The 25,028-nt window shown below is 40.9% G+C and overlaps 1 protein-coding gene across 1 annotated transcript in view; it reads left to right on the top strand.

Annotated features, from left to right (window-relative positions):
* Positions 1 to 24,380, top strand: part of PPEF1 (protein phosphatase with EF-hand domain 1) — a 30,703-nt gene extending 6,323 nt beyond the window's left edge. Inside the window, exons 4-16 of the mRNA XM_008505961.2 lie at positions 3,916 to 4,088; positions 5,561 to 5,675; positions 7,784 to 7,830; positions 12,682 to 12,848; positions 14,453 to 14,489; positions 14,930 to 15,079; positions 17,334 to 17,504; positions 18,882 to 19,067; positions 19,653 to 19,795; positions 20,406 to 20,512; positions 21,482 to 21,645; positions 22,508 to 22,592; positions 23,430 to 24,380. Of these exons, the coding sequence (XP_008504183.2) occupies positions 3,916 to 4,088; positions 5,561 to 5,675; positions 7,784 to 7,830; positions 12,682 to 12,848; positions 14,453 to 14,489; positions 14,930 to 15,079; positions 17,334 to 17,504; positions 18,882 to 19,067; positions 19,653 to 19,795; positions 20,406 to 20,512; positions 21,482 to 21,645; positions 22,508 to 22,592; positions 23,430 to 23,623 (1,739 nt within the window). The 3' untranslated portion in view covers positions 23,624 to 24,380. The remainder of the gene's footprint in view (positions 1 to 3,915; positions 4,089 to 5,560; positions 5,676 to 7,783; positions 7,831 to 12,681; positions 12,849 to 14,452; positions 14,490 to 14,929; positions 15,080 to 17,333; positions 17,505 to 18,881; positions 19,068 to 19,652; positions 19,796 to 20,405; positions 20,513 to 21,481; positions 21,646 to 22,507; positions 22,593 to 23,429) is intronic.
* Positions 24,381 to 25,028: the final 648 nt, after the last annotated feature.

The following is a 25,028-nucleotide window of genomic DNA, read 5'->3' as shown; positions in this document are numbered from 1 at the left end:
ACACCCTGTGTTATGAATCCCAGAAACTAAAAAGAACCCAAAAGATTCTGTAAATTGCATGTTTAATAGACAGATGGCCCAGCCCAATTATGCAAATGAGCTGACTTTGGGCTGAGGTGGTTTTTTTTTGATAATATGAATATCAAGTTTGTGGTTTGTGGTTATCTTTGTCCAACTACTGGCTGTGTGCGTTCTTAACTTAAAGCACTCAATCCCTTATCTCTTTAAGTGACCTTTGCAGCACCTGTGTTATCTCCACTGATTGAAGCAAAATCAGTGCTGAACAGTGTGAATCTTACTGAACTGCTTCCAATTGTGCTGAATCATGGTCCTAAGATGTAAGCCATGGTGAGTGTAAACCAGAGAGGCTTCAAATAGGCTTTGCTATTCCCAGGCATTTTCTAAAACCCACAATTCTCTGGCTTTTTTTTTCATCAGTGTGTGCTCACTTCAATTAGAGTGATAGCATATGTCTCGAAAGCCCTCTCCAAGAAGATATTATCTAGTATTATTACTAGAGAATAGGTTGCCTGTTCTCAGTATGTGGTGAGAAAGCTACCTGAAGATTTTGTGATCTGTGTTTTTCCTCACATTATAAACCACTCACTCTTGACTATTCATCTTGTCACTTTCCTCTTTTTAATGCACTTTTTCAGAATATATTTTTCTAAGATAGAAATCAGCCACCATCTCATTAACTCAGTAGTGCTTTTAATGTGATTGTTTATCTGTTGTGCCCTGAAGCTTTTCTCATCCTCTCGTTCTGCTTAAGATGTCAGTGCAATTTAAATTGTGATTGGGATGTTACATAGCTGTGTGTCTGTTGATCTTGTTCTGCTTCTTAATAAAGGCTATTATCCAAGGGTTTGTGGGAAATAAAAAATTTTCCACATTGCATTTTTCTCCCTCCCTAAGGCCCCCAAATCTGCATACCTACTCAGCCTTTCAGTTGAAAGATCTCTTGTCAGAAAAGGCTGGACACTGCTTTCCCAGCAGATGATGACCCATTCACTTACTCTTTTGTGGGCACATTAAGGGTGAGAAGGCTGTAAACATGTCCTGGGCAAAGTGGTAGGACTGAGAATCCAAGGCAACCCTGATTGTGCCTCTCATAGTCACCAGGCACACCTCCTGGAGCTTTCTACAAAAAGGAACAAAAAATAGTGCTTGCTTTTTGCAGTTTCATTCCACGTGATGCCTCCCATACAGCATTCACACCCTTCCAAGGCTTTTTGCATAGAGTGCTTCTTGCTGTGGGCAATAAGTCACAGCTGTTTTGGCTTACAGCACCAGGACCAAAATGAGGTAATAAATATTTGAAGAGTTAGAGAAATCTTCATCCTCTTAGCGGACTTGGAGTCCATCTATGTTTGACCTGATGGCTGGTGATCAGTATCTGTCACAAATAAGAGCACTCCTCAGGAGCCAAGATGCAGATATACCCAGTGGTTGGTCTGAAGGCACATGGTTGGTGGCAGAATGGAGAGCTTTGTTTTGGAGCCCCAGCAGTAGCTGATTCCCTGTTATCCTGATAGTGAACACATCCTTGGCACTGGTGTCTTTGACTTGCCTGGAACAACTCTCATGGCAAGGTGGTCTTGGTCAGGAGAAACAGGTCCCCAGGGTTTTCTGTGGCCAAACTGACTCCACGTAGCTCTGAGGTTTCATGTCTAACATGGAATGTGGCTGTTGTCCTGTAGTGTAATTGTATGGTATCTGCTAATGGCAAAAGCCTAACTCATGAGCTTGGTCTAGACCTCTGGTGTCAGCTCTCTGTGCTCTCTGTAGTTGGCAGAGAGATGCAGATACTTGACAGAGGGTATTTCCTTACAACATGGGATGTACTTTCAACTGGGAACATTGAAAGTTTTCTTTTTTGTCCCTGTCTTTAAATATGAACTGAAAGAGCCTGGACAGTTTTGACTAGAAGATGAGTAAAATGAGAAGAATACTGAATCCTACAGGAATAGTCCTGCCTGGGGCTTGTGATTAGCTGGGATACTCACCAGCCAGCCTGCTAATCCCCAGGCTGCATTAAGGTTTCCATTACTGACTCCTCTGACAGCTGCAAAGACCTCCTGAGGAGATGTGAGTGCACTCTAAGTCTCATGACCATGACTAGCTTTTGACAACTCATCCAGAAGTGGAAAATGGAGTGTGTTTGCAGACATATGCCCTACAGGGAGGGAGATTGGATTTCTCAGACTGGGCATATTCCAAAAGTGAAGCAAGGCTGTCAGGAGGGTAGAGTCATGTTCAGAGGTAAAGGGAAGGGAAGCCTCCTGCATACAGGAAGGGAGGGCAGGAGTAGGATCAGGCATGGGCAGGTGTCTGCCTGGCTTGAAATGCTGAGAAGACCACTGACTCTGAAGTAGTAATGTAAGACAGGGAGAGCTTCTGGCCAGAGCAAGCAAGTGATGAGGAATTTGAGTGGTCTGAGGACCTGGCTCTGTGGTCTGCAGACACCCAGTTCTTCAGAAGTAGGGTGCAGAGGGAGATGCCACCCAGACACCAGCTGCTAGAGTTGGAACAAGACTTGGTGCAGATGTGCTTGGCTGATCAGTGTGTGGGAACCCACAGTTTCAGGTGATGTTCTGGCATCTGGACAGACAAAGCTGTAACCGTGGTCAAAGACTGCAAATCAGACTGTACTTGGTGGAAACAGTGAACCCTAAGCACCTTGCTGCTACTTGATACCTTAATCCATTTACATAGCTGTATACTGAATGAGCTAATGAGCTCACAGCAGAAGAGCTGATTAAAAAATTTTTTTTGTAACCCAGAGCTGATAAAAAAGTGTATTTTTATCTATTTATTTATTTAACATGGATTTTATCCAATAAAAAAAAAAAAAAAGCCAAGCTGACCTTTAAGAATCTCACAATTTATGATGCCACATGGTGGTTTTGACTGCTGTGAGTTTTGAGTCACAGCTGTGAGTATTCCTCCAGCAATAAATAATACATTTTTACGTCCAGTTGCTTCTAGTCGAGGTTACAGAAAACTTACTTGTAGCCCAGCAAAAAAGTGTTTACAACAATCATCTCCCAAGAGCAATTCTGAAACAGCAGCTTCCACAACACTGTCCTTCAGGGTCTGGTTCTCTCTTTAGTATACTGTATGATAAAGACACTCTACAAGATGAAAACAATGAAATGTACTGTTCACTCAGCTGCACTGGGTATGTCAAAAAGATTGAAACAATTAGCAATGTTCCTGCTTTCTCCATGTTTCAGGAAAATTAGAAGCTGTGCTCTACTTTTACCACTATGGTTTTTTTGTTTCATCCAGTGGTTTTATGGCAGCCAACCAAAAGCTGGCATTGTCTCATAGCTGTGTCAGAAATAAGTGCTTTGTAATCCACTGTGAATAAATAGAATTTTGTTGATGACTTTTTAAATAATCACTGAAGTGCTGGCATTTAGTCTAAAAAATTTATGTAGGAAATAAAAGTGAATCTTTTAAAACTTGTATTAAAAGAGTAATATTGAACAGATTATGGTTATTGAATGATCACCTCTGACTTTCCAATCTCCTTTCTTTGTGAGGGAAGGAGAAGAAAGTCTGTAACATGTTTCTCATTATCTATGAGAGAGTAGCTTGTTCCACAAGTTCATCACGAAATATTATCATCCTGACCTGGGACAGAGTTTTTGCCTTTTTTTCATTTGGTTTGGCTTTGATTTTTTTTTTTTTTTTTTTTTTTTAATTTTTTTTGTTTGTTTGTTTGTTATTATATTGTGAAACAATTAGGGGAGAGTTGGAATTGTTTCACTATAGAAGCAGGAGTTAGCCACTGTAATACTCCGGCAAGTAAAGCATCACTTGCATTCAACCAGTTCTGTTCATGCTGTTATGACCCTATGGGGGACTGGTGGAGCTTCTACATTTTTTTTTTCTTCCCTCTTGTTCCAGTTTCTCACATTTTTACCAGCCCTGGTGTTTCTCAGGTGGTGGATGAAGGCTTGTATTTAAAAGAATTTGAAGAGAATGTTGATGTTCCAGACTCCTATAAAGGACCACGCCTCTCATTCCCTCTTAAGGTTGAAGATGCCAGTGCCCTTCTTCATGCTTTCAGGAATGAACAGGTAAGTTGCAACTGTTTTGATTTCTTTTTAGTTATTTTCCATCTCTGTCAAGTTGTAGCTTCACAGTCAGGTGAATTCAATGTAAAGCTAAATGGGTGCCCAAGGAGATATTTCTCCCTTTGTTTCCATCCTGTTATCCTTTCCTGCTGGTCTCGTGATCATACAAATACATGTCTTGGGAAACCAGTCTGGCTGGAAGCTAGCAGCAGAATTAAAAGCAGAGTAGTTCCCAGATTTGACTCATTGTTTGGCTGCATGACCACCAGAGATAGCACTGGGAAGTGGGCAGGGACCTCCTCTTCGAGGACTATCAACCCTTAGCAGCTGTGCGACAGAGGTTGCCAGTCAGGGTGCAGGACTAGGGAAGGTGTCCTAAGCTAACCTAGAAACTAAAGATCATATTTTATGGGTTAAATGTGCTCCTTGTGTGGCCCCCTTTCTTTCCTCCACCCCATTCTTTGTAGAAGAACTGAGGGGCAAGTTTTAATCACCTTGTTCCACTGTGAAAGACTCAAGTGAATATAAAGCATCTCTAGCATGATGAAACAGTGATATAACAGATCACTGAAGCTTGCCAGAGCCCTTAGAAGGCTGTTGCTGGTTCTCTGTGTTCCTGAACAAGCCCCTCTGCTGACCTCTTAGAAGATAAAGGTGGAGCAGGGAGTCATTACATGTCACAGGTTTGTTTAAACTTGTGGTTATTTGCACTTAATAGCATAATGTATATAAAGGATAAAGGTCTATCTTGCTTTTTAACTTACTAAATAATAGTGGGAGGTTTTTTTCCATCATTTTCTGTGAAGACTGATCTTAAAATAGCAAAATATAAAGCACATGATAAATGAGCCCACTCAGACTTCACATTACTGTCATCTCTCTCTTCTCTTCCTATGGTTGGCATTTTGTTAAATGCTTATATGGAACTGGTCTTTTTTGTTTTATTTAAAAACATGAATCTTGCTCATCTGTCTCCTCTACCAATTTTCCACAGAGTTGTGTTTGAATTAAAAGCATTTGAATTAAATCACTGACAAAATTATCAGAAAAAGCATTAGCAGAGAAGACTAGAACCTTCAATGTTGCGTTGTCATAACTACTTCACAGTGAATGGGAAGATAATTCTTAACAAGGCAACCCTTGCTGGATTTTCTCTCTCATTATTTTTGCAATTTGCTGAAATATAATTTATGGCCCTCAGGTTTTTTTCAGTTGGTTTGGTAGATGGGAAGGGGAATAAAATAAAAGGGGAAGATACATAAAGCAAGTTAACACCTCTGTATCCTTTCACCAGGAAGCAAGTGCAAAGCTATGAGCACTCCTAATTCCCTATACTAAACCATATAGGCTGTAATCATGTCTGGAGGCCTGGAGCATAAATACTCTTGGTAATTTGTGTCTGATATTAATAAAGCAGACAGACATGTTGTTACTTCTAATCTGTCTCTTTTTTTTCACTGATTTTTTTGTTACAGCTGCTTCATGCCCGCTATGTACTGCAGCTACTATATGAAACTAGGAAAGTTCTCAGGAAGATGCCAAATATCACTCATCTTTCAACTTCTTACTACAAGGACATAACTGTCTGTGGTAAGGTGCCAAAGAAGATAACTTTGATACTTTGGGCTAGGGTTTGATATTTTACGTGGTAGGGTAATAATACAGACATAGTTGCCATTGCAAGAAAGTTCTCAAAGTTTGGGGGGATGGTGTTTTTTTTGTGTTTTGGTTTTGTTTGTTTGTTTGTTTGTGGTTTTGTTTTGGTTTTGGGTTTTGTTTTGTTTTGTTTTGATCCACAAATGCATAGATTGAAACAAACAAACAAAATAAGGTTTCTGAGGCACACTATATTTTAACAAAGTCCCTCACCTCATCTTTCCTTTTCTCATTATACACTTCTGATTGAGTAAGAATTAATTCAGCTATCAGTCTAGCTTAAATATTCCTGCACTTCCATCTCTAAAATGCCACCAAGTGTTTTAATTACTGGCTGCAAGTCTCACCACTTTCTCCACTTACTGAGAAAAAGACTTTACTATCACAATTTACTCAGTAATGATTTTAATGAGGGCTTAATAGGGGTGGCAAACAAGACCTTTCATTGACAGGCTGGCTATCTGGAATAAATTGAAATTATAATAAACCCTCATTTCTAAAGGGACCCAAGAGGATAGATCAGCCTTTTTACAACCAACAAATTAGTCTCATGGAATGATGTGATGTGTCACAAGGTAAAGAACTGAGAGCTCATTGCCCATCTGTTTTGTTACACTTTTGTAAATAATGGAGAAAGGGATATAGTATGCTGATTTGCCACAGAATGCAGTAGCTGCAAAACAGAACAGTAATGGTGACATTAAATCTTGACAGGTAGCATTATGTGTTAAGAATAAAGTGGTAAAAGGAAGGGTGCTATGACAGATGCAAAACAAATAATGTTTTTTAAGATGTCATTACACACCTACTTCGATTGCCAGGAAAGGGTTTGTTTAAATGAGGTTTTAAATAACCAATACTTTGATAACCAAGCCAAAAAATCCTGTCACCAAACCGAGGAAACAAGAGTTCATATTTCTTCACTACGCAGCATGGTCTTACTAAGCAAAATGTACCTCCTCATGTTTGTATTGCATTTGCACCATGTAAGGTGCACCTAAAGGCATCCCCTTCCTGCCATTGAAACTAATAGCTTTTGGAACCAGAATGATCCTCTGCAGAAGATGAACGACCATTTTTTAGACATAAGTGGTCCAAAATGGTCTAAAATTCTGATTTCCTTAAAATAACAAGGTAGCCCTTTCCCCATTTTATTTTAATTTCAAATTAATACTGCAGATTAAATATGCACCTGAACTGTTTGCATCCATGTACATGATGAAAATCTATCATAGCTCAAAGAACTCCTTCAAATTACTGCATCAGGTTCATAATTAATAAACAGTGGAATAGAAAACTAGGAGAGAAGGTAAAACTGTCAGTTCTTTCCTACTCATTGGTGGTGAATGCATATTGTCACAAGACAGGTTTTGAAACCATTGTGTGGCTTTGTGGTGGTGAGTCACAGGAGTGAGAAGGTTGGTTCTTTGAGCATGAAATTCAGTCCCATGCAGAGGGGAGCTGTGCCACAGTGATCCTTTGTGTTGGGGTGAAATCACACTGCCTGTTCCAAAGTAAACATCTCAAACCTGTCATTCCTAGCAGTGAGGCACACAAGCATGGACAGTATGACTGCAGTAATCAAAATCTGGCCTTGAATCAGGCAGATGTTCAGTTGTGCTGGATTTAGTGGCCTACTTCATAAATTTAAGCCTGTTAGTATTTAGAAGACTATCATATTTCTGTATGTCTTTTAGTGACATTTTTGGGTTTTTCAAATTTATAATATATTTGTTCATCTTACTCTCATTTCCCTGAGTGAACATTTGGCTATGCACCTGGTCTGATCTTCAGATCCAGCTGGAAAGAAAAAACTTTATACAAGAAAACTGCATACTCTTTAATTCTTTAATTGCCAGATTTCACAAGTAGCTTGAGCATGTACCTTAAGATGAAGCTAATCCTAATACAAGTCAAATTATCAAGGAAAACATGGCAGAAAACTTGTTAGGGTTAGCTAATTCTAGTTTGTAAATTACATTTTTTTCCATTTCTGTGAGAAAAAAAAAAAAAAATTAAAATAATGTTTTTGTTCCCTGTAGGAGATTTGCATGGAAACCTGGATGATCTTTTACTGATATTCTATAAGGTAGGTAGGCAGTATGTGATGTTCTGTTTTTACTTCATGACTTGTTGTTAAGAACACGTGTTTATGTCTGATGGATTTATCACTGTTAGAACTGTGTATGCAGTGTGTATATACCACACAGACAAATACTGGGACAATTTCAATAGTGTCTTTGTTGCAGCTTTTCCTCTCCATGTCCTTCTGCTCCTTGTGAAGGTGACCAGGAGATCTTCCTAAATGTTGAATGGGACCATGAACCAAAACTTAAGAAAGTTCCTTGCAGTGTCTCCAAAGTCCTGTTGCTCTTTGATGTTCCATATTGATTGAGGAGCTAATTTATTTCTGATGTAACACTGCACAATATATAATTTTGTTCCACCAGAAAAAATGGAAATGCTTTCATTTAGGCCTCTCATTACTACCTGCAATGTTTGAGTTTTTTTATTATTATTATTTGCTGACAGGAAGAAGAGTGGTATCTGCTTAATAGCTTTTTAAGTCTTAGAAACAGTCATGTAGTCTGCACAAAATGGAAGTACCTTGGTCACCCTTTACATATCCTTGAATAGCTGCTTGCTTTTTAAGGGTAAAAAAGCATAACTGTTTTGCTGTTGTGAAAAAAAAAAAGCTAATCTCCAATCTATCCTTTCTACAGTTATATATTTAAATGAAAATGTAGAATTCCTATATTGAGTAATCACCACCTTTCATTTAGCAGACACTCTCTCTGATTTGAGCTTTCTAGAGAAAACAGTTTGCATCTGAACCTTTTGTTTATCTGCACTGAGCAGGTATGGATGCCAGCTAAACCAGGTGTCTAAATGATGTAATTCCCTTCTGCTTCAAACTTTGTTGAACTTTATCTGACACTTGTTGAATGGAAACTTAGTGGTTTTGCCCAAGTGCAGATCTGAAACCTGTTGAAGTATAATCAGACCTTTTTGTGGAGTTCTGCTTTTCTTATTAGTCAGTCACCTACACTGAGTTGGTCCTTGACTTGCAGTCTTTTAGATGTTGTTTTAATTAGGAAACCTTCCTTTCTGAAACTGAAATAAGAGTCGTATGCAGATTGGTTTCATACACAAACTGGAATGGGAAAAAGAACTACTCTGAGGAAAAAATGCTTGGGTATAGTTATATTTACAGCTGCAGTCAGTCTAAATTTTATGCTTTTGGAGTAAACAGAATATGATTATGTTTTTCCCCTCTCTAATGGTTGTTGGGAAGAGAAAAAAAATTAATCTAAGCAAGGACTAAATCCTGTCTTCAGTAAATTCAGAGCCAAAACTCTCACTGGCTTCAGGCACTAGAGCTTATGCCTGGTTGGTCTCTTTTAAGCTTCTAGGGGAATGCTTCTAACAAACTGAATAAAATGGACAAATATTTTGTCATTTCAAGGTGGCTGATAAAAGAGTGAGCAGATGATAGAGATGCTTGATTGTTTAGAAGCAAATGAAATGACACAGTATTTTCTGTCCCCTCCGTATAGTTTACCCATCTAAGCAGTGAACCCAGTCAGCCTCTGGGAAACACTTTTCTTCTTCCCTAACTCTCTCTTCATTTGGGAGGGATTTCTTCCTCTGAGTTGGATGTAAACTACATGTAACCCTAAACTAGAAGGTGCAAGCCTAAACAGTTCTGTGTGAAGTGTAGTGATCTCAGGTTTGCACAGGGCTGTACAGGGCTGAAATTGCTGCTGAAGCAATTTGGAGGCCTGCACGCAGATGGGGTGCCTGGAGTGTGGGGCTCTGTCCAGGAAACTTTTACCTCAGCACTTCTAGAAACTGCCAACAACAAACACATGGAATCTAGCAGTCTGCAGTTTATGGATACAGTGCTGGTGTGTAAGTCTTAAAGCTGGCTTGGGTGAGGCTGAGATAATGACTTCTTTCTCAATAGCCAGTTTGTAAGGTTCATTCAGTCCCTGCATTAATCTACATTAAATTACAGTATTTCCTGAAATTACTTGAAACCCCTGAATTTTTAATTATGTTAGATTGTTAAATGGATGCTATGGATAGAAAGAGGCTGGAGCTGTAGAAAATGCAAATGATGAACGGAAGCTAATTAATCACAAACCCATAAGGTACAGTAATGATGCCTGGCAGCATGTTGCTAATCATTAGAGAGTCTTGTTCACCTCTGCTGAAGGTGACATGACAGAGGCTGCAGCAGCCTTTAATTTAGTTCTGCTTTTGTTGTTGTTGTTGAAACCACAGAAAAGGAAATAAAAACTGTGCATGAGCATGGAACAAAAGTAAAATGTCAGAGTGAACTCGAAGTTCAAAATAAAATGTCATTCGAAGCTAAGAGCTGTGGGTAAGCTTTTACAAAAGAAGAATGGTAAGAGTCTGGAGAATGCTTTAGTAGATGCATCTCTCCATGATGACTGCAGTTGCAGAGTCTGCTGGTGATTCACATGACTATTGCCTTTCAGGTAAAGCTTTTATTAATTCATTGTTGCAGGATGTGCTGCCAAGTCTCTCCTGAAATCTGTCCTTTCTTTTTTAAAAGCTCTACAACCCACTGCGTTAGCAAAGTCTTGTAAATTTCCAGTCTTGTGGGCACAGAGCAACCAAACACATCTTTTAGTTAACTTGGAAAGAGCTGGGAAGAGGCTGTGGCAAAACCCAAGCAAGCTGTATGTAAGCAAGCTGGGAATCAAGAGACCAGGATTCACTGCTGCCTCCCAACATAACCATGTGAGACACTGATTGGGACAAAAAAGATATTTCCTAATGGCTTCAGATTAAACATGTAAACGAGTCTCTGGACAAACCATGTTAAACCTGCTAAGGTAGTACACCAGGGCATACCATAGGAACACAGGGAATGTGGGACACAGAGCAGTAGCTATATTCAGGAAGCATGGTGTCTTGTAGTGCTGCCAAAACTGTTAAGAGTGGCTTCTGTAGCTGTAATGTGATTTTATGGATGTCCTATTGATAGTTCTTATGCATGCCAATTGTGAAAACAGAGGTTTCCTTTTTCTGGCAAGTCAGAATTAAAATACTTCTGATACTTGTGATAGGAAATGATGAAGCTACCCAGAGTTTATGCTGTACTTTCTGTAAACTAATGTCACCCATTGATAAGGTAATAACTAATGTGATGAAATATACCATGAATTCACAGTACTAGCTTTTGATAAGTCACCGTTCATAGTAAAGCATTGCTCTATATCTTCATGTACAGCCTCGCAGGCTTGTGAGCATTCAAGTACATCTTTGCCCTGGGTGGAGACAAAGTACAACATGAATAAAATTCAAGTAGTGCTTTCAGGATTAAAGCAACTGGAATCAAGGTTCTTCAGAGCTGTATATTAAGATAGGATGTCCTCAGGTCTTCACCAGATGTTTTAGATGCAAACACTGCTAAGAGTGTAATCCATTTTCTTGCTATCTAAAGAAACATGAGAACCTTCAGAGTAGTGTCAGAAGAGAATTTTTCATGGATTTCTTGTCTTCAATTCAGTACAAATGACTCCTTTCTGAATAATAGAATCATGGAATCTGCTAAATTGGAAGGGACCCATCAGGATCATCAAGTCCAACTCCTGTCTCTGTGTAGGGCACCCCAAGAATCACACCATGTGCCTGAGAGTATCATCCAAATGCTTCTTGAACTCAGGAAGTCTTGTTACCATAACTGCTTCCCTGTGGAGCCTGTTCCACTGCTCAACCACATTCTGTAAAACTTTTTCCTTATATCTAATCTGAACTTCCCTCAGAACATCTCCCTACCATTCCCTCAGGTCCTATTGTCAGTCCACAGAGAGAGGAGGTCAGCACCTGCTCCTCCTCCTTCCCTAGTGAGGAAGCAGTAACCTGGGATGAGGTCCCCCCTCAGTCTCCTCTCCTTCAGGCTGAACAGACCAAGTGTCTTTTGCTCTTAATATGACTTTCCCCCTAAACCCTTCAACAACCTCATAGTCTTCCTCAGGACACTCTCTCGTAGCTCTATGTCCTTTATGTACTGTGGCACCCAAAACTGCAGACAGGATTCCAGATGGGGCCACACCAGTGCAGAATGAAGTGGTACAATCACTTCCCTTGACCGGCTGGCTTGATGCACCCCAGGACCCTCCTGGCTGCTAGGGCACACTGCTGGCCCATGTTCACCTTGCCATCAAACAGAACCCCCAGATCCCTTTCTGCCGGGCTGCTCTCCAGCCCCTCGCTGCCCAGGGTGTATGAATATCCAGGGTTACCGTGTCCCATGTGACAGATCCATCACTTCTTGTTAACCTTCATATGACTGGCAATTGCCCAGCACTCTGATCTGTCTAGATACCTCTGCAGGGCCTCTCTGCCTTCAGGAGTGTCAACTGCTCCCCCTAATTTGGTGTCATCTGCAAACTTAATTAGTAAGCCTTCAAGTCCTGCATCTAAGTCATTTATGAATATCTTAAAGAGAACTGGTCTTAAAATGGATCCCTGTAGAACCCCTCTAGTGACTGGTTGCCAGCCTGTTGTGAACCCATTTACCATGACCCTTTCAGCTCATCCCATCAGCCAATTTGCAAGTGCCCAATTTCCTGGCACCAGCTGCATGAGCAGGAAGGTTTATTTTATTGGAAGAATAATGTTCTCATCAGTGCCTTTCAATTTAATTCAGTAGGTAGAGAAAAGGATTAGAGATGGCATCATAAGAACAGAGAGGACACTTCTGATGGCTTATACAGGTTGTCTGATATGGAGATTTTTGTTCTAAGTAGAGGAGATAAAGAAATGCTGCATTTTAGATCTGTGTATTGTCCAGGTTTTTTGTGGATTTTCTAGCAATATGATCTCATTTGAAATGCTATTTTCATTGTTAACAGTAGCATAGAAGTATCTCTAAGAATGTCCTTGGTTTTGTTTCCTTCTGCAGAATGGTCTGCCTTCAGAACAAAACCGTTATGTCTTTAATGGTGATTTTGTTGACAGAGGGGAAAATTCCATGGAAATACTTATAATCTTGTTCACATTTCTTCTCATCTACCCCAATGATTTACGCTTGAATAGAGGAAACCATGAAGACTACATCATGAACCTGAGGTACATTTTAGCAGGCGTGGGCGAGGGAATATCTGGCAGTTCACTAGAAGTGTTGGAGCTTTTGGATGCTGCTTTAGCCACTGTGACACTCTAAAACAGAAATAATGTTTTGCTCTGTATTCAGGTGTAGCTCTGCACCTTCAATATGTGTGGTAGGAGCAAAGAGCATCCTCATGACACACAGGCACTTGAACAGGTCTCGTTTTGTGTCTGACCTAATCTCAATCCACTGAAGTCAGTGGTCTTAGTGCAGCTTCCAAAGCACCAAATTTGTGGAAAAGGGACAGATGGAATGATTGCATTTTAGTTAAAGCATTGGCTTTTTCTACAGCATTGCAAAAAGCATAGTAGTCTGCAGTATAATGGAACCAGTAAGCCAGGAGCTGGTATTTCACTTCACTGAAGATTAAGATATCACTTCCCAAACACAAGGGCTGGGTAAATATCCTAACTTTTAACCTGTGGGGATCCTTTAGTTGAGAGGAGACTGCCCTGTTGCAGGAACACCTGAGACCCTGTTTTCTAATACAGATTATTTGTACTTAGCTGTACAGCTCTGCCAAGGGAGTGAGCACAGCCAGAGGCTCTGGCTGTGGTGAAAGTGGGACCTGTAGACAAAAGCATCTCACAGATGTGAGATGATGAACTCAGTCTTTTTTTGTACAGTTATCAGCCACCCCAGTACATCTTTTGCTGACTGACTACTGGGTCCCCTGTTGCACCCCTTCTATCATTTGATGTATGCACACATATTATGTGTGTGCATCTTTTATACCTCTATCCCAGGCATAAACCTGGGTTTGGGGCCCCAGTTCAAATCTTATTACTGATCTATGTAAGAGAATTAGTTTCACATGTTACTTCATTCTTCAGTGCTTACTTTAAAAAAAACAAAAACAAACAAACAAAAAACCCAACAAAAAACCAAATCCAAACCAAGCAAAAAACTCACGCCAATAAACCCCCCAAAACAACAAACATAAACCAAGATCACTTACTTTATCTACAAGTCAGGAAAATTCCCACCCAGAGTAGTGGAAAATATTAACTAAGTCTGCAATGGTACAGTCTGTAATGATGCATCCCTGTGTATGGTTCTTTGCTGGCCATTTTAATTAGCAGTGCTGCACATCAATAAATTTGAAAGCTGACAGGGTGTTGTGAAAGTGCTCCTTGCACCAAGGATATCTTGGTGTTCAAATATGAGATGTCAAAATCCTTGTCCTTTGTGAGGGAAAAGGCATGGTAGGCACAAGTCTAATGAAGCTGAATTATTTAGAATAAAAACTGTGGCAGTTTTGTGGAAATTTTTGCCCATAATCAATTGGGTTCCTTTAAAATTTCAGTATTATAAAGGCAAAACTGCTAAGCTGCTACATTTAGAAGGGAAAATGGCCATTTAATAATTATTGGTATGGATTCTGTTCATGATCTCTTGCATGTACAAGAAATCCTTTTAACTCAATGCTTGAGACAGAGCAGAAGAAAGCACACTTAAACAGAGGTGAGAGAATGGCAGGGGAAAAAAAGAACAAAAATCTCCTGGCAGATAGTATCAAAAATCATTTCATGATGATCATTTCATGATGTTGTCCTGTTTTCAGATACGGCTTCACAAAAGAAGTTTCAAAGAAGTACAAGGTATGATTCCTCCTCCTTCCTCTAGAATTCCTTTGCACATGTAAAGTGAAATTTTTGTGTAAACAAGGAAACTTCCAACCAGATTATTTAGGTGTAGAACAGAATGACTTCAGTAATGTGGTTGAAATCGTTTTGGTTTTTCAGTGAAAGAACTGGCAAAACAATTTTGCATGTTAGCCTTTTGTGCTCAGAGCTCTATGGGATAAAATAAGAAACATTTCATAAGGCCTCTTAAGGGGGTAAGTGTGAAAGAAAAACCAAGTGCTATATGCAAATCACCCTAAAGTAAATGTCAGAATATGCTTGTCAGTGTTGCAGTTTGGGTGGCACCTGAATAGAACTGTTCCTACAGAGTTTGGCAGGCACTTCAGCAAAATCTTGAACCTAGAAGGAACAGAATCTGCCAGAAATAGGATCTAATACAAGAGTTTGTTTTACAGGACCATTGGAAACAGATTGTGAATCTTCTGCAAGACATTTTTAGCTGGCTTCCCCTTGCCACTATAATTGATAGCAAAGTTCTTGTCCTACATGGAGGGATTTCAGACACCACAGATTTGGATTTCCTGAATGCGCTTGAGAGAAATAAGGTAGGAGATCATATTCATGTGGGTGTAATTTTTTCTTTAAAAAAATTGGCAGTAGAAATGCTAAAGTCAAGTTGTTTGCATTAAGAAAGGAAATGGCTGTTTTATAAGGCATGCAAGGAAAAAAAGGAGACTTGTTTTTCTTCACAATCATTGTTCAGGAATAAAGGTTTCAGTAGGTGTTGGGAGCCAATTGTTTGGCTGATGTAAAACAACATGGGCATTTTGACTTTCAAATAGGCAAGAGCACTTCAGATACCGCCTTCCTGAAGTGATGATGTGTTAGCCAGAAAATATGAAAAGTAAATAATTCTTGGGCATTTCTAAACACTTTAGACATCCCTCTAGCCCCATCTTTTTAGCACTGCCTTTTGTCCTGGTGCTGTGCTTCTGCCATCTGTTGCATGGGGGAAGCTCTCCACCTGTGAGACACTCCCTTGGCAGCTGCTGCTCTTTGCATATGTGTGATAGTCTTTCCAGAAGGAGCAACCTTCAGTACCTAGCTTTCAAAAAAACCAGAAACTGCTGCTTTTCAGGGATTTAGAAGACAGAAACATTGATTTTATTTTTTTTTTCTGAAATAGTGAGCAAACATAGCTCTTTAAAATCAGTGGATAATGGTGTGAGATTTGGAAACCTAACTGAGATGGCTGCTAGTTCTTTATAATCAGTGGGGATCCAGGAGATCCAGTGGAGAGCCAGATCTTATAATTGCTCATACACAGGCTTCCTGTGCTGTTCATGGAAGCATCCCACAGCTGAGAGATGCCCCTCTTGTCCTCTCTCTGCCTCTGGAAAAAGTCTTCTTTGCAAGTTTCCTCCTCTGTGCTCCCTTAGGTCTGGTTCATATCTGCCCACCTCACACTACTTCACAGACATGATAAAGCACAAGATACCTGTGTTTAAGCAACCTTACCTACCTAGCCATTAGTGTTTCTCATCCTCATATTTTCTAATACAGAAATAAATGCTTTAAAGGTCAGTCAGGTTTATCTCCATTTCTTAAAAGATGTGGAAAAGGGCAATGAATACTTCTCACCATTCGAGTCCATGCTCTGTTGGCTCTACCATCATCATGATGGCTTTGCTTCATGAATGAAGATTTAAGGGCTTGGGTGCTTATCTACAGATGTGTCTTAACTGTGAGCTAAGTTCTGCCCACACTTCCCCCAAGGCTGGGCGCAGCATGGTACTGCTGAAGTATCTGTGAAGTGCAGAATTAAGAGGTCAAAGTTGCTGCCACAGGAGAAGAGTGTTGCTAATTAGGCATGTGTGGGCCATGACTCAGGGTGGTATCACTCAAGGCCGACTGATGATGTATTTTAATTGGTACAGCTGGCAAGTGACAGGTCTCAAGTCCTGGTCAGTGCACTGGGGAATAACCCAGTGTTTTGCATTCTGGTTTGCATTTGTTCTTGTCTTTGTTAAAGAGTGGAATTTTGGGGGCGGGTGGTGTGAGACAGAGGTGATGTTATTGGGGTGGAATTTTTTATTAAAAAATGAGCTAATATGAGGAAAATTCAAATGAGAAGAGAGACTCCCTGGAGAAGAGTCTGTATTGATGGAGCCATAGCACACAGCTCCAAAAAAGAGAAAGCCCATGAATATAGGAGGAGAGTGATTTACCAATAAAAGGACCTGATGTAATACTTCATCAATTTCACTGTTATCCTCCTGGTTTTCCATTTATTTTAGTCTAGTTAACCTAGCAGCATGCTACTGTATAAGAGCAGCAGTGAATGCTGTTTCATCTTTAGTACAGAATATACATAATCACAGAATGGTTTAGGTTGGAGGGGGCCTCAAAAGCTTCTCTGGTTTCAACCACCCTACCATGAGTAGGGACACCTTCTAGTAGACCAGGTTGCTCCAGCCCCTGTCCAACCTGGCTGTGAGCATAAACACCTTCAGTTTCCAGTGAAGAGAGGCACTTCAGTGTCTGCCTTCAGCCCGAACTGTATTTGCTGTATAGTGAGAGCTTGTAATTGACTGTGGCTTGGAATGAGTCTCTGTGTGTGTGTCTTGGTAAGAACATGAGAACAGTTTTGAAGAGGCTGACTGCTGATGGCAAAATTTCTGCAAGTGCAGAAATGCACCTGCAGCTGCTACCCAACCTGTGGAGTTCAGGACATGATGAGAGTTCCATGTTGAGTATAGGAAATGGGAACTGATAGGCCTTTCAGCTGATATCTCCATATAATCTTTTCATTCTGGTAACTCTTTCAATGTTTTGTTGTTTTTTTTTTTTTAAACAAAGCTGAAATCTTTGATGCGGCCGCCAAAGTCACCGAAAGACATCCAGAAGAAAATTGCTAGAAGCAGATCCACTAAAGACATTGCCAAACGGAATGTTGAAGGGACAAAGCAACACATCTCTTCATCGGGTTCCACTGAAGCTCCAGAACCCACCCTAAAGGAATGGAAACAAGTAGGTGAAACTCAAGACAGGCTCATACTGAGCCCCCCCACCCCTGGCAGGTGCTCTGCTCAGGCAGTATGTTTGAGTCTGAGGGGACCCCGTAATTTTGGAGTGCATCCTAGCCAGTTCTTTGGATACTATTTTTAGTCATGTTAATACAGGCTTGTGATTTTATACCTTGTAAGTACAATTTACCCAGGGTTTTCTTGGATGTTAAGAGGAGGAAGCTGTTCGGTATGCGATGTGTTTGCGTGCCCTCATGTGGTGAGATGTGTTGGTACATACAGTACAGTTTAAATGGGTCAGACTTTGAAATTTCCTGCTTTAGAGCACCTTTTTTAGGTTGGGGCTTTTAGAAGATGAATGCTAATACTGATAAAAAAACCTCACAGCTCCCGAGACCTAAAGGGTGATTACTAAAGAGTGGGATTTTTTTTTTTTGTCCACTAGCTGTTCTTTTCCTGCTAATAATAGAGGCAAAATGCAGCTCTTTTCATGCTGTAATTTAATAAATTGTGACAATTTGAAAAGCTTAGTTTGCAAAGCAATTTAGCTCAAAAATTAGCACTGTGTATGTTGCTTTTCTTCAGAGAGCTGCTTTAAGGGCCACACACTTTTATTTTGCTTCTTGAGAAGCAAATCTGTCTCTGAAATTGTGATTTCCCGAGACACAGATCTGGCCTACAAATTAATTTAATGGGCACAAACAGCCCCTGAAATCTGACACTCCCCCAGCTAACAAAGCCTCAGCTGAGCCTCCTCACAAATGTGAAGTGCAATGTTAGTGTAAACCTAACCACTGTGTTTAAGGTTTAAACAATGACATTTTGCCTAATGCTTGTTACTGACTAGAATTACTAGGTATTTTAAGCCATAATAATTCATCCTCATGTCTGTAAAATCTTGGTTTGAAACATGGCCTAACCCAGGAAAGGAAAGCCCAAGGCAGCCCTTGTCATGGTTAGCTGGCATTCCCAAAGCTCGGTGTAGGGAAAGCCCCTGTCCCCTGTGGTTATCAGGTCTGTGCTGGGAAACAGAAAATGCCTCTCATACCTACGTGTGAGGAAGGCAGCTCTGTCTCTTTGAAATACCCCAGCTACCATGCCTGATGCATCTACCCGAGTCTGGAAACTTCAGAGGTACATTTCTGAAATAATATTTCATCTGGAAAAATCCAAATTATAAATAACTTCAGAAAAGTAGAGCAAAAGTTTCAGCTCAGAACTCCCTGCTGAAAGGGAGAAAGAAAACAAGACACCTACTTGTTAGCTCAGCTGTTTTCTCTCTGCACTGCAGGACTTTGCCATGGCCAGCACTTCAGACATCCATAGCCTGTCAGTCCTCACCTACAATCAGTCCTCACTTACTTCAGTTTGCTATTTACAGACCCTTGACATTCTCTGGAGTGATCCAAGAAGCCAAAATGGCTGCATACCAAACAAGTGTCGAGGAGGAGGTTGTTACTTTGGCCCTGATGTCACTGGCAAGCTGTTTGAAAGGTATAATCTGAAGATGCTCATCAGATCTCATGAATTTAAGCCAGAAGGTTATGAGATCTGTCATGGTGGGAAGGTAAGATGCTTCCGTGTAAAGTAGAATTCTCCTGTGAATTTCATCCACAGTAGATTTGTCTGCAAAGTTAATTAAAAAAAAAAAAAAGTGACTTTTTAAAACGGGTTTGGAGGAATTGTGTGCTATAAATGTTAGAATGACTTACGGAGTTCTGATAAACAAAACTCTTCACAGCTTCAGGAGCAGGGACTGGCTTATTTCCCATGTGAAAAGTAATGAACATCAACAAAATCCATAAGGAGAATTTTGTGTAAATACAGTGCAAGAGATCCTCTAAGGCTTGTTTTAACTTACTAATAGTTTACCTTCCGACCCTGCATTCTGACACGCTGTGCCAGAAGGCCAGCAAGAATCCTGAAAAGCAGGTCTACCTTAGAAAGCAGTTTAGCAAGAATGTTATGTCACACTACCCTCTGAACTGAACTCTCCTGTGGCAGGCCAAAAATACAGACCTGGGGCTCTGACTTGAAAAGCACGAGCAATTTGATGAACCGAGCTGCTGATCTCTGGTTTTATTCCATCTTAGAAGTCAGTCTCAGGAAGCTTTGCACTAGCCAATCCAGTTTCTTTGTTTCCTGTGGTCAGGTTATCACTATCTTTTCTGCTTCTAACTATTACGAAGAAGGGAGCAACCGGGGAGCTTACATCAAACTGAATCCTGAGCTCATTCCTCGGTTTGTGCAGTACCGAGTCAGCAAGTACACGCGCAGGAAGAATCTTCGGGAGAGGTAAAGCTGAGAGCTGCAGGCACTGAGCCTGAACTTGCTTGCCATGTGGGTACCTGCCACAGCTATAGAGTTGGACTGAGCAGCTGAACAGGCACCTATTTGACTTGTGTTTCCTTGCTTTTCTATTTTATGATTTAAAAATTTACACAGTAGACAAAATGTGTTCTAAGTGTTCTACCTCCATTTCCTGAGAAACTCCCAAAAGTAATTAGATGTCGTAAGCAGTTAAAACAGACAATTATCAGGGACTTGTAAAGGGTCTGTGCCTGTCCTTCGGGTCTGCTTTAAGGCTGCAGCATTAATCTGAACAAACCCTGTTATAAATTGAATTCAAAAAGTTTATCACTCTTTGCCATGCCTAGCACTGTGGTCAGATTTCCTAAAGCAAAGCAGCTTAGAATTGCCTGCATAAACTTGATTAGCTCATAAATTCAGATTATTCTTATCGGGCTTTGTTTGTTTTGTTAGTTTTGGTGTATTTTTTCCCCCCAGTGATGACCCCAGACATACCATATGTTAAAGGATACAAGAATTTGATAATGAATCTTGAAAAGCATGAAGAGCTAGAGGATTAATATCCTCTGATCTGCTCTGCATCTTTTTCTCCTAGGGTGGGTACAATTGAATCATCTGCCTTGAAGTCCTTAAGAGAGAAGATTTATGCTCACAAGGCTGAACTCACTAGTGCTTTTGCACAGTATGACCCCCACAACACAGGTAACACTATCTCTGTCCAGTTGCCACCACAGGGATAAGAGTTTTGGGTGTGGAGGGGTAAAGGGGGTACACCCCATGGAGAGAGGTCCTACCTACTACCAGGGTAAGGCTGGAGGGCAGCAGAGGCTGACCAATTTTATGTTCTTTCTAAACGTAGAAGAAAGGTGTTAGCAAGTGCTTAGCCCCAGAAAACAACTTGAGGGGATGAAGTTTTAAGTAGATGGAAGAAAACAACTGGAATACTTGAGCAAATAAGGAAAGGGATTTCGTTCCTGGGCAGAGAGTTTGGGTGGGCAGATCCTGTTCCAGAGGCTCAAAGACCCCCAGCTTCACTTAGGAGTGAAGTCTCCAGATGTCAGACAGGAAACTGGTCTCCATCTAAGCTTGGCAGATACTTGAGCACTGGTGACTGTCTGTGCCCCTAGGACACACACACACTTACCCATCAGTTAAAGAAAAGTCAGGGGCAAATTGATACAGGAACCTTTCCTCGAGGAGCAAGCAGTAATTTCTAGCACAAATACAGCTTTTCCTCATGATGGCTTCTCACTTGACTGGATTGTCATTGGTGCCCCCGAAAGGGCAGTCAGCCATGTTACTGTTTCTTTGGCTACTGAACAACTGTTTAATGTAATTCCATCTTAGGCTTTCAGCAACACAGGTCTCTATAGTGGCAGCTCAGCTCAAATCTTCAGTTCTATTCATGGCATAATCTGGTTTTCTCACAGAGTATCAAAATATACTGAACACCATGATAGCATCAGAGTTGTTGAGGTCTGAAGGGACCTGTGGAAATGTCTATTCTAACCCTACTGCTCACTGTCAGGAGGGTTTTTTTTTTTTATCCCAGGGTTAGGAGAAGATGTTTATGTTTTGCAACTGTTCTTAAAAATGGCAGAAGGTGTGATGGTGACTGATGTGTGCTGTGTCATGTGCCTCTTGTAACCATGACCTGACTTCTTCTGGCAGGCAGGATTCCTGTCAATGACTGGGCTGCAGCAATGGAGTCTGTCCTACAGCTGGAACTGCCCTGGAGGATACTGCAGCCTCAGTTAGCACAGATGAACCCAGATGGAGAAGTTGACTTCATGTCATGTTTTTATGATTTGAAAATAGGTCAGCCTACAAAAGAGGTAAGGAGGAAAACACCTCCTTGCAAATCTTGGAGGGACAACTTTAGGTACAACCTGAGGCATGAAACAGTGGTTTGGCCAATCAGGTAGCCATCTGCAGCTGAACTTCCTTTTATAGGCACTGGAGGGAAATGAGCACTTCTAGGGTACAAATTGTTCCCTGCTAAGGTAGATGCTTAAAATAGTTGGATGAATCACATGCTAGAACTGCTTCTTGCTTTCCCTTGACTCTCAAGGGTGTTTTGATAACATAGCTGAGGAGATGTGATAAATCCTACTCAGAGAACCCAGACCTCACTCTTCAAGATGAGCTTTTCAAATGTGCTTCAGAGCCAATTCAGGCACCTGTAGGAGGGTATCACATTTGTAGATGGACTTCTAGATGTTTCATGGTAGCTGAGGTCCCTTTTACAGAGAGGGTTGTGTGGCTCCACAGTGCTTTGGTACTTAGCTGTCTCCATCATTTTTCCCAAACAGCAGGATCTATGCACTTATACATACAGTGAAAGCTTTGTATGAGTGCATGGCATACAATATCTTTCCTAGATTATCCCTATCCCCACAAATTACTGAAGGTAGGAGGTGTGAAGGGCTCCTTCCCCCAATGCCCCACCATCTGACAGTGACGGGTTTTAGCTGATTATTCCTCAGGGCAAGAAGACATTCCAGGGAACGTGAACATAAAGATTTAAAAAAACACCCAAAAACCAAACCAAACCAAATCAAAACAAAAAAAAAAACACCACCAAAAAAACATTTGAGAAGTTAAACTGGGAACACATATTTGGATAGTGCATATTCTGTTGGTGAGACTACCCAAACCATATTCTGATTGGTTTTCTGTCTGGGATTTCATGACCAGATTCAGCCAGCTTTGATGGAAACACTGTGCAGATACAGAAAGGATCTGGAGATCATCTTTAACGTCATTGACAAAGATCACTCAGGTAAGTGCAGATATCATCACTGTACCAGCTCTAGGAAACTTTTACAAGTTATCTTGCCCCACTGTTTCCTCCTTAGGGCTTCTAAATATAGAGGAACCAGAGGCAATGTCATTTTTCTAGTTAAGTGAAGATTAATTTAAGCAGTCAGGCTGTAACCATATAAGGGATAGTACAGAGCCTAACTTGAGAGAAGATTCTCACATATCCCATCTCTAGTACTGGCTTCACTCTTCTGGAGGTCTTTTCTCCCTTCTACTCTCACTCTCAGTAGTTACTGCTGTCTCAAATGTGCTGTGAAAGCATTAGATCATTACCTTAAGTGAAAATGTACTTTAGCTGTGAAATCACAAAACACACACAAGCCATGGCAGGCAGGGAGCTTTCTTTCACCTCCCCAATGAAAATAGGCTGAGAAAGTTGGGGTTTTTCAGCCTGGAGGAGACTCTATGGTGACCCTTACACTGACTTCCAGTACCTGAAGGAGGCCTACAAGAAAGCTGGGGTAGGACATTTTGCATGGACATGTAGTAAGGGGACAAGGGGCAATGGTTTGAAACTTGAAGAGGGGAGATTTAGATATTAAGAGGAAATTGATTATTATGAGGGTGGTGTTCAGGGTCACTCTGGATGGGGCTTTGAGCAACCTGATCTAGTGGGAGGTGTCCCTGCCCCTACAGGGGGGTTGGAACGAGGTGATTTTTAAGGTCCCTTCCAACCCAAACTACTCTGTAATTCTATGATTCTTGCAATGAAGGAGTGCACAGATGTGTGTGCGGGTGTGCAGGAAGGGAGGGGAAACAGCACCGGGAAAAGCAGTCTGCTGTCTGTCTCCTTTAGGTCTGATTTCTCTTGAGGAGTTCAGACAGACATGGAATCTCTTTGCTTCTCACCTGGGCATTGATGTAGATGATGAATCCCTGGACAAGTTGATCTTCAGCATAGACTGCAACAAAGATGGCCACATTGACTTCAGTGAATTTTTAGAGGCCTTTCACGTGGTTCATCGATTAGAGAAAAAGGCAAACTCCTGAAAAGGCAGAAGTTCTGGAAGGCTGTCCCGGCAGCTCACTCTCCTTCTGGCATTACTCATGAACAGGCTGGGAAATCAGTTTCCACACTGACAAACAATAAATGGGCTGCTTGATATAGTAAGCACTACAGTCACCATGTAAGCCTTTATGTAGTCCCTTCTGGATGATACATACCTGCTAGTAATGAGACAGAAGAGAGGAAAACCTGCTTCTTACAGTATTACTGTGTCACTGCCATCAGTACTTTGCAATTTATCCTCCCCCTTGGTGGCATTACCCCATCTATTTATTCTGTGAACACTGCCAAGGTCACACCTCCAAGCCTGTGGGAAGAGAAACTTTGGTACATTTCTTTCAGCAGCCCTGAGTGACAGCTGGGGAGTGACACTGATGACCACAAGGAACATATCAGAGGTAACAGGGATGGCAGGGGCCTGCTGTGGGCTATCCAGTCCAGGAGAGGAGAACAGAGAAGAACCATCTAGTTAAAAATAGGTAGTTCTGCATTTAGCCTTGCTCTTTGCACAATGATGTAAAACCCAACCATTCCAGGTCACTACCTGTCCTCCTTGAAGTTTACAGAAAAGGGTCTTTGTTAAAAGGCATTAATGCTTGCACAAGATTTCCACTTGCCACTGGTTACTTTTGCCTCCATTTGTTGGGTTTTGGAGCTAAGAAAGAGGCACTGTCACCGTAATGAAAGCTAAATCCATAGCATGTTAATGTAACACACAGATCACAAAATAAATCTTAAGCTTTCACAGCAAGGGGCATGTGTACTGTCGTTTTGTCTGTATTTTGGTATCCTACGCATGCCAGGGGACAACATACTTTTCCTGAAGATTAACTGGACTTCTTTAAAACAAAGAGATGGGTAAGGACACAAAAGTTAAAAAAAAAAAAAATGGTGCTACCAAACCTGAATATTCTTGCATATGGTTAAGCATAAATTTTTTACCAAGTAAACAGAGAAACTTTGAAACTGCACTTTTGGAACAGAGAAGAAGGAGCGAGCCCAGTGCCCCTGGCCTCCCCTCGAAGAATATTCCCATTCCTGCGATCACCACCTCATCTACTCCTGTGAGGGAGAGCAGGGAGACCTGGACCTAATTCCCCTGCATATTACACTTTGAAAGCAAAACACTGATAAAAACTGAAGTGCAGCCAGGTCTGGAGCTTTCTGAGTACAGCATTACCTAATTCAGCCCTAGTAAGTACAAGGTACAAATAGTGCTTTTTGGTTAGGAAAAGGATCCAGCCAAGCCCATCTTTATATTTAATAGTGAAAGATAAGCTAATTAAAGTAGTTACTTTTTATTTAATAACTGCTGAAAGTATTAATTAAAAAAAAAAAAAAGGAGTATCCTTTCCAGTGTTATCAGGACAGGGCATAACAAACAGCAGT

The sequence above is a fragment of the Calypte anna genome, chromosome 1 (assembly GCF_003957555.1).
Source record: "Calypte anna isolate BGI_N300 chromosome 1, bCalAnn1_v1.p, whole genome shotgun sequence".
Lineage (NCBI taxonomy): Eukaryota > Metazoa > Chordata > Aves > Apodiformes > Trochilidae > Calypte > Calypte anna.
Note: the sequence above shows the minus strand (reverse complement) of the source record. Positions and strands in the feature narration are given on the sequence as shown.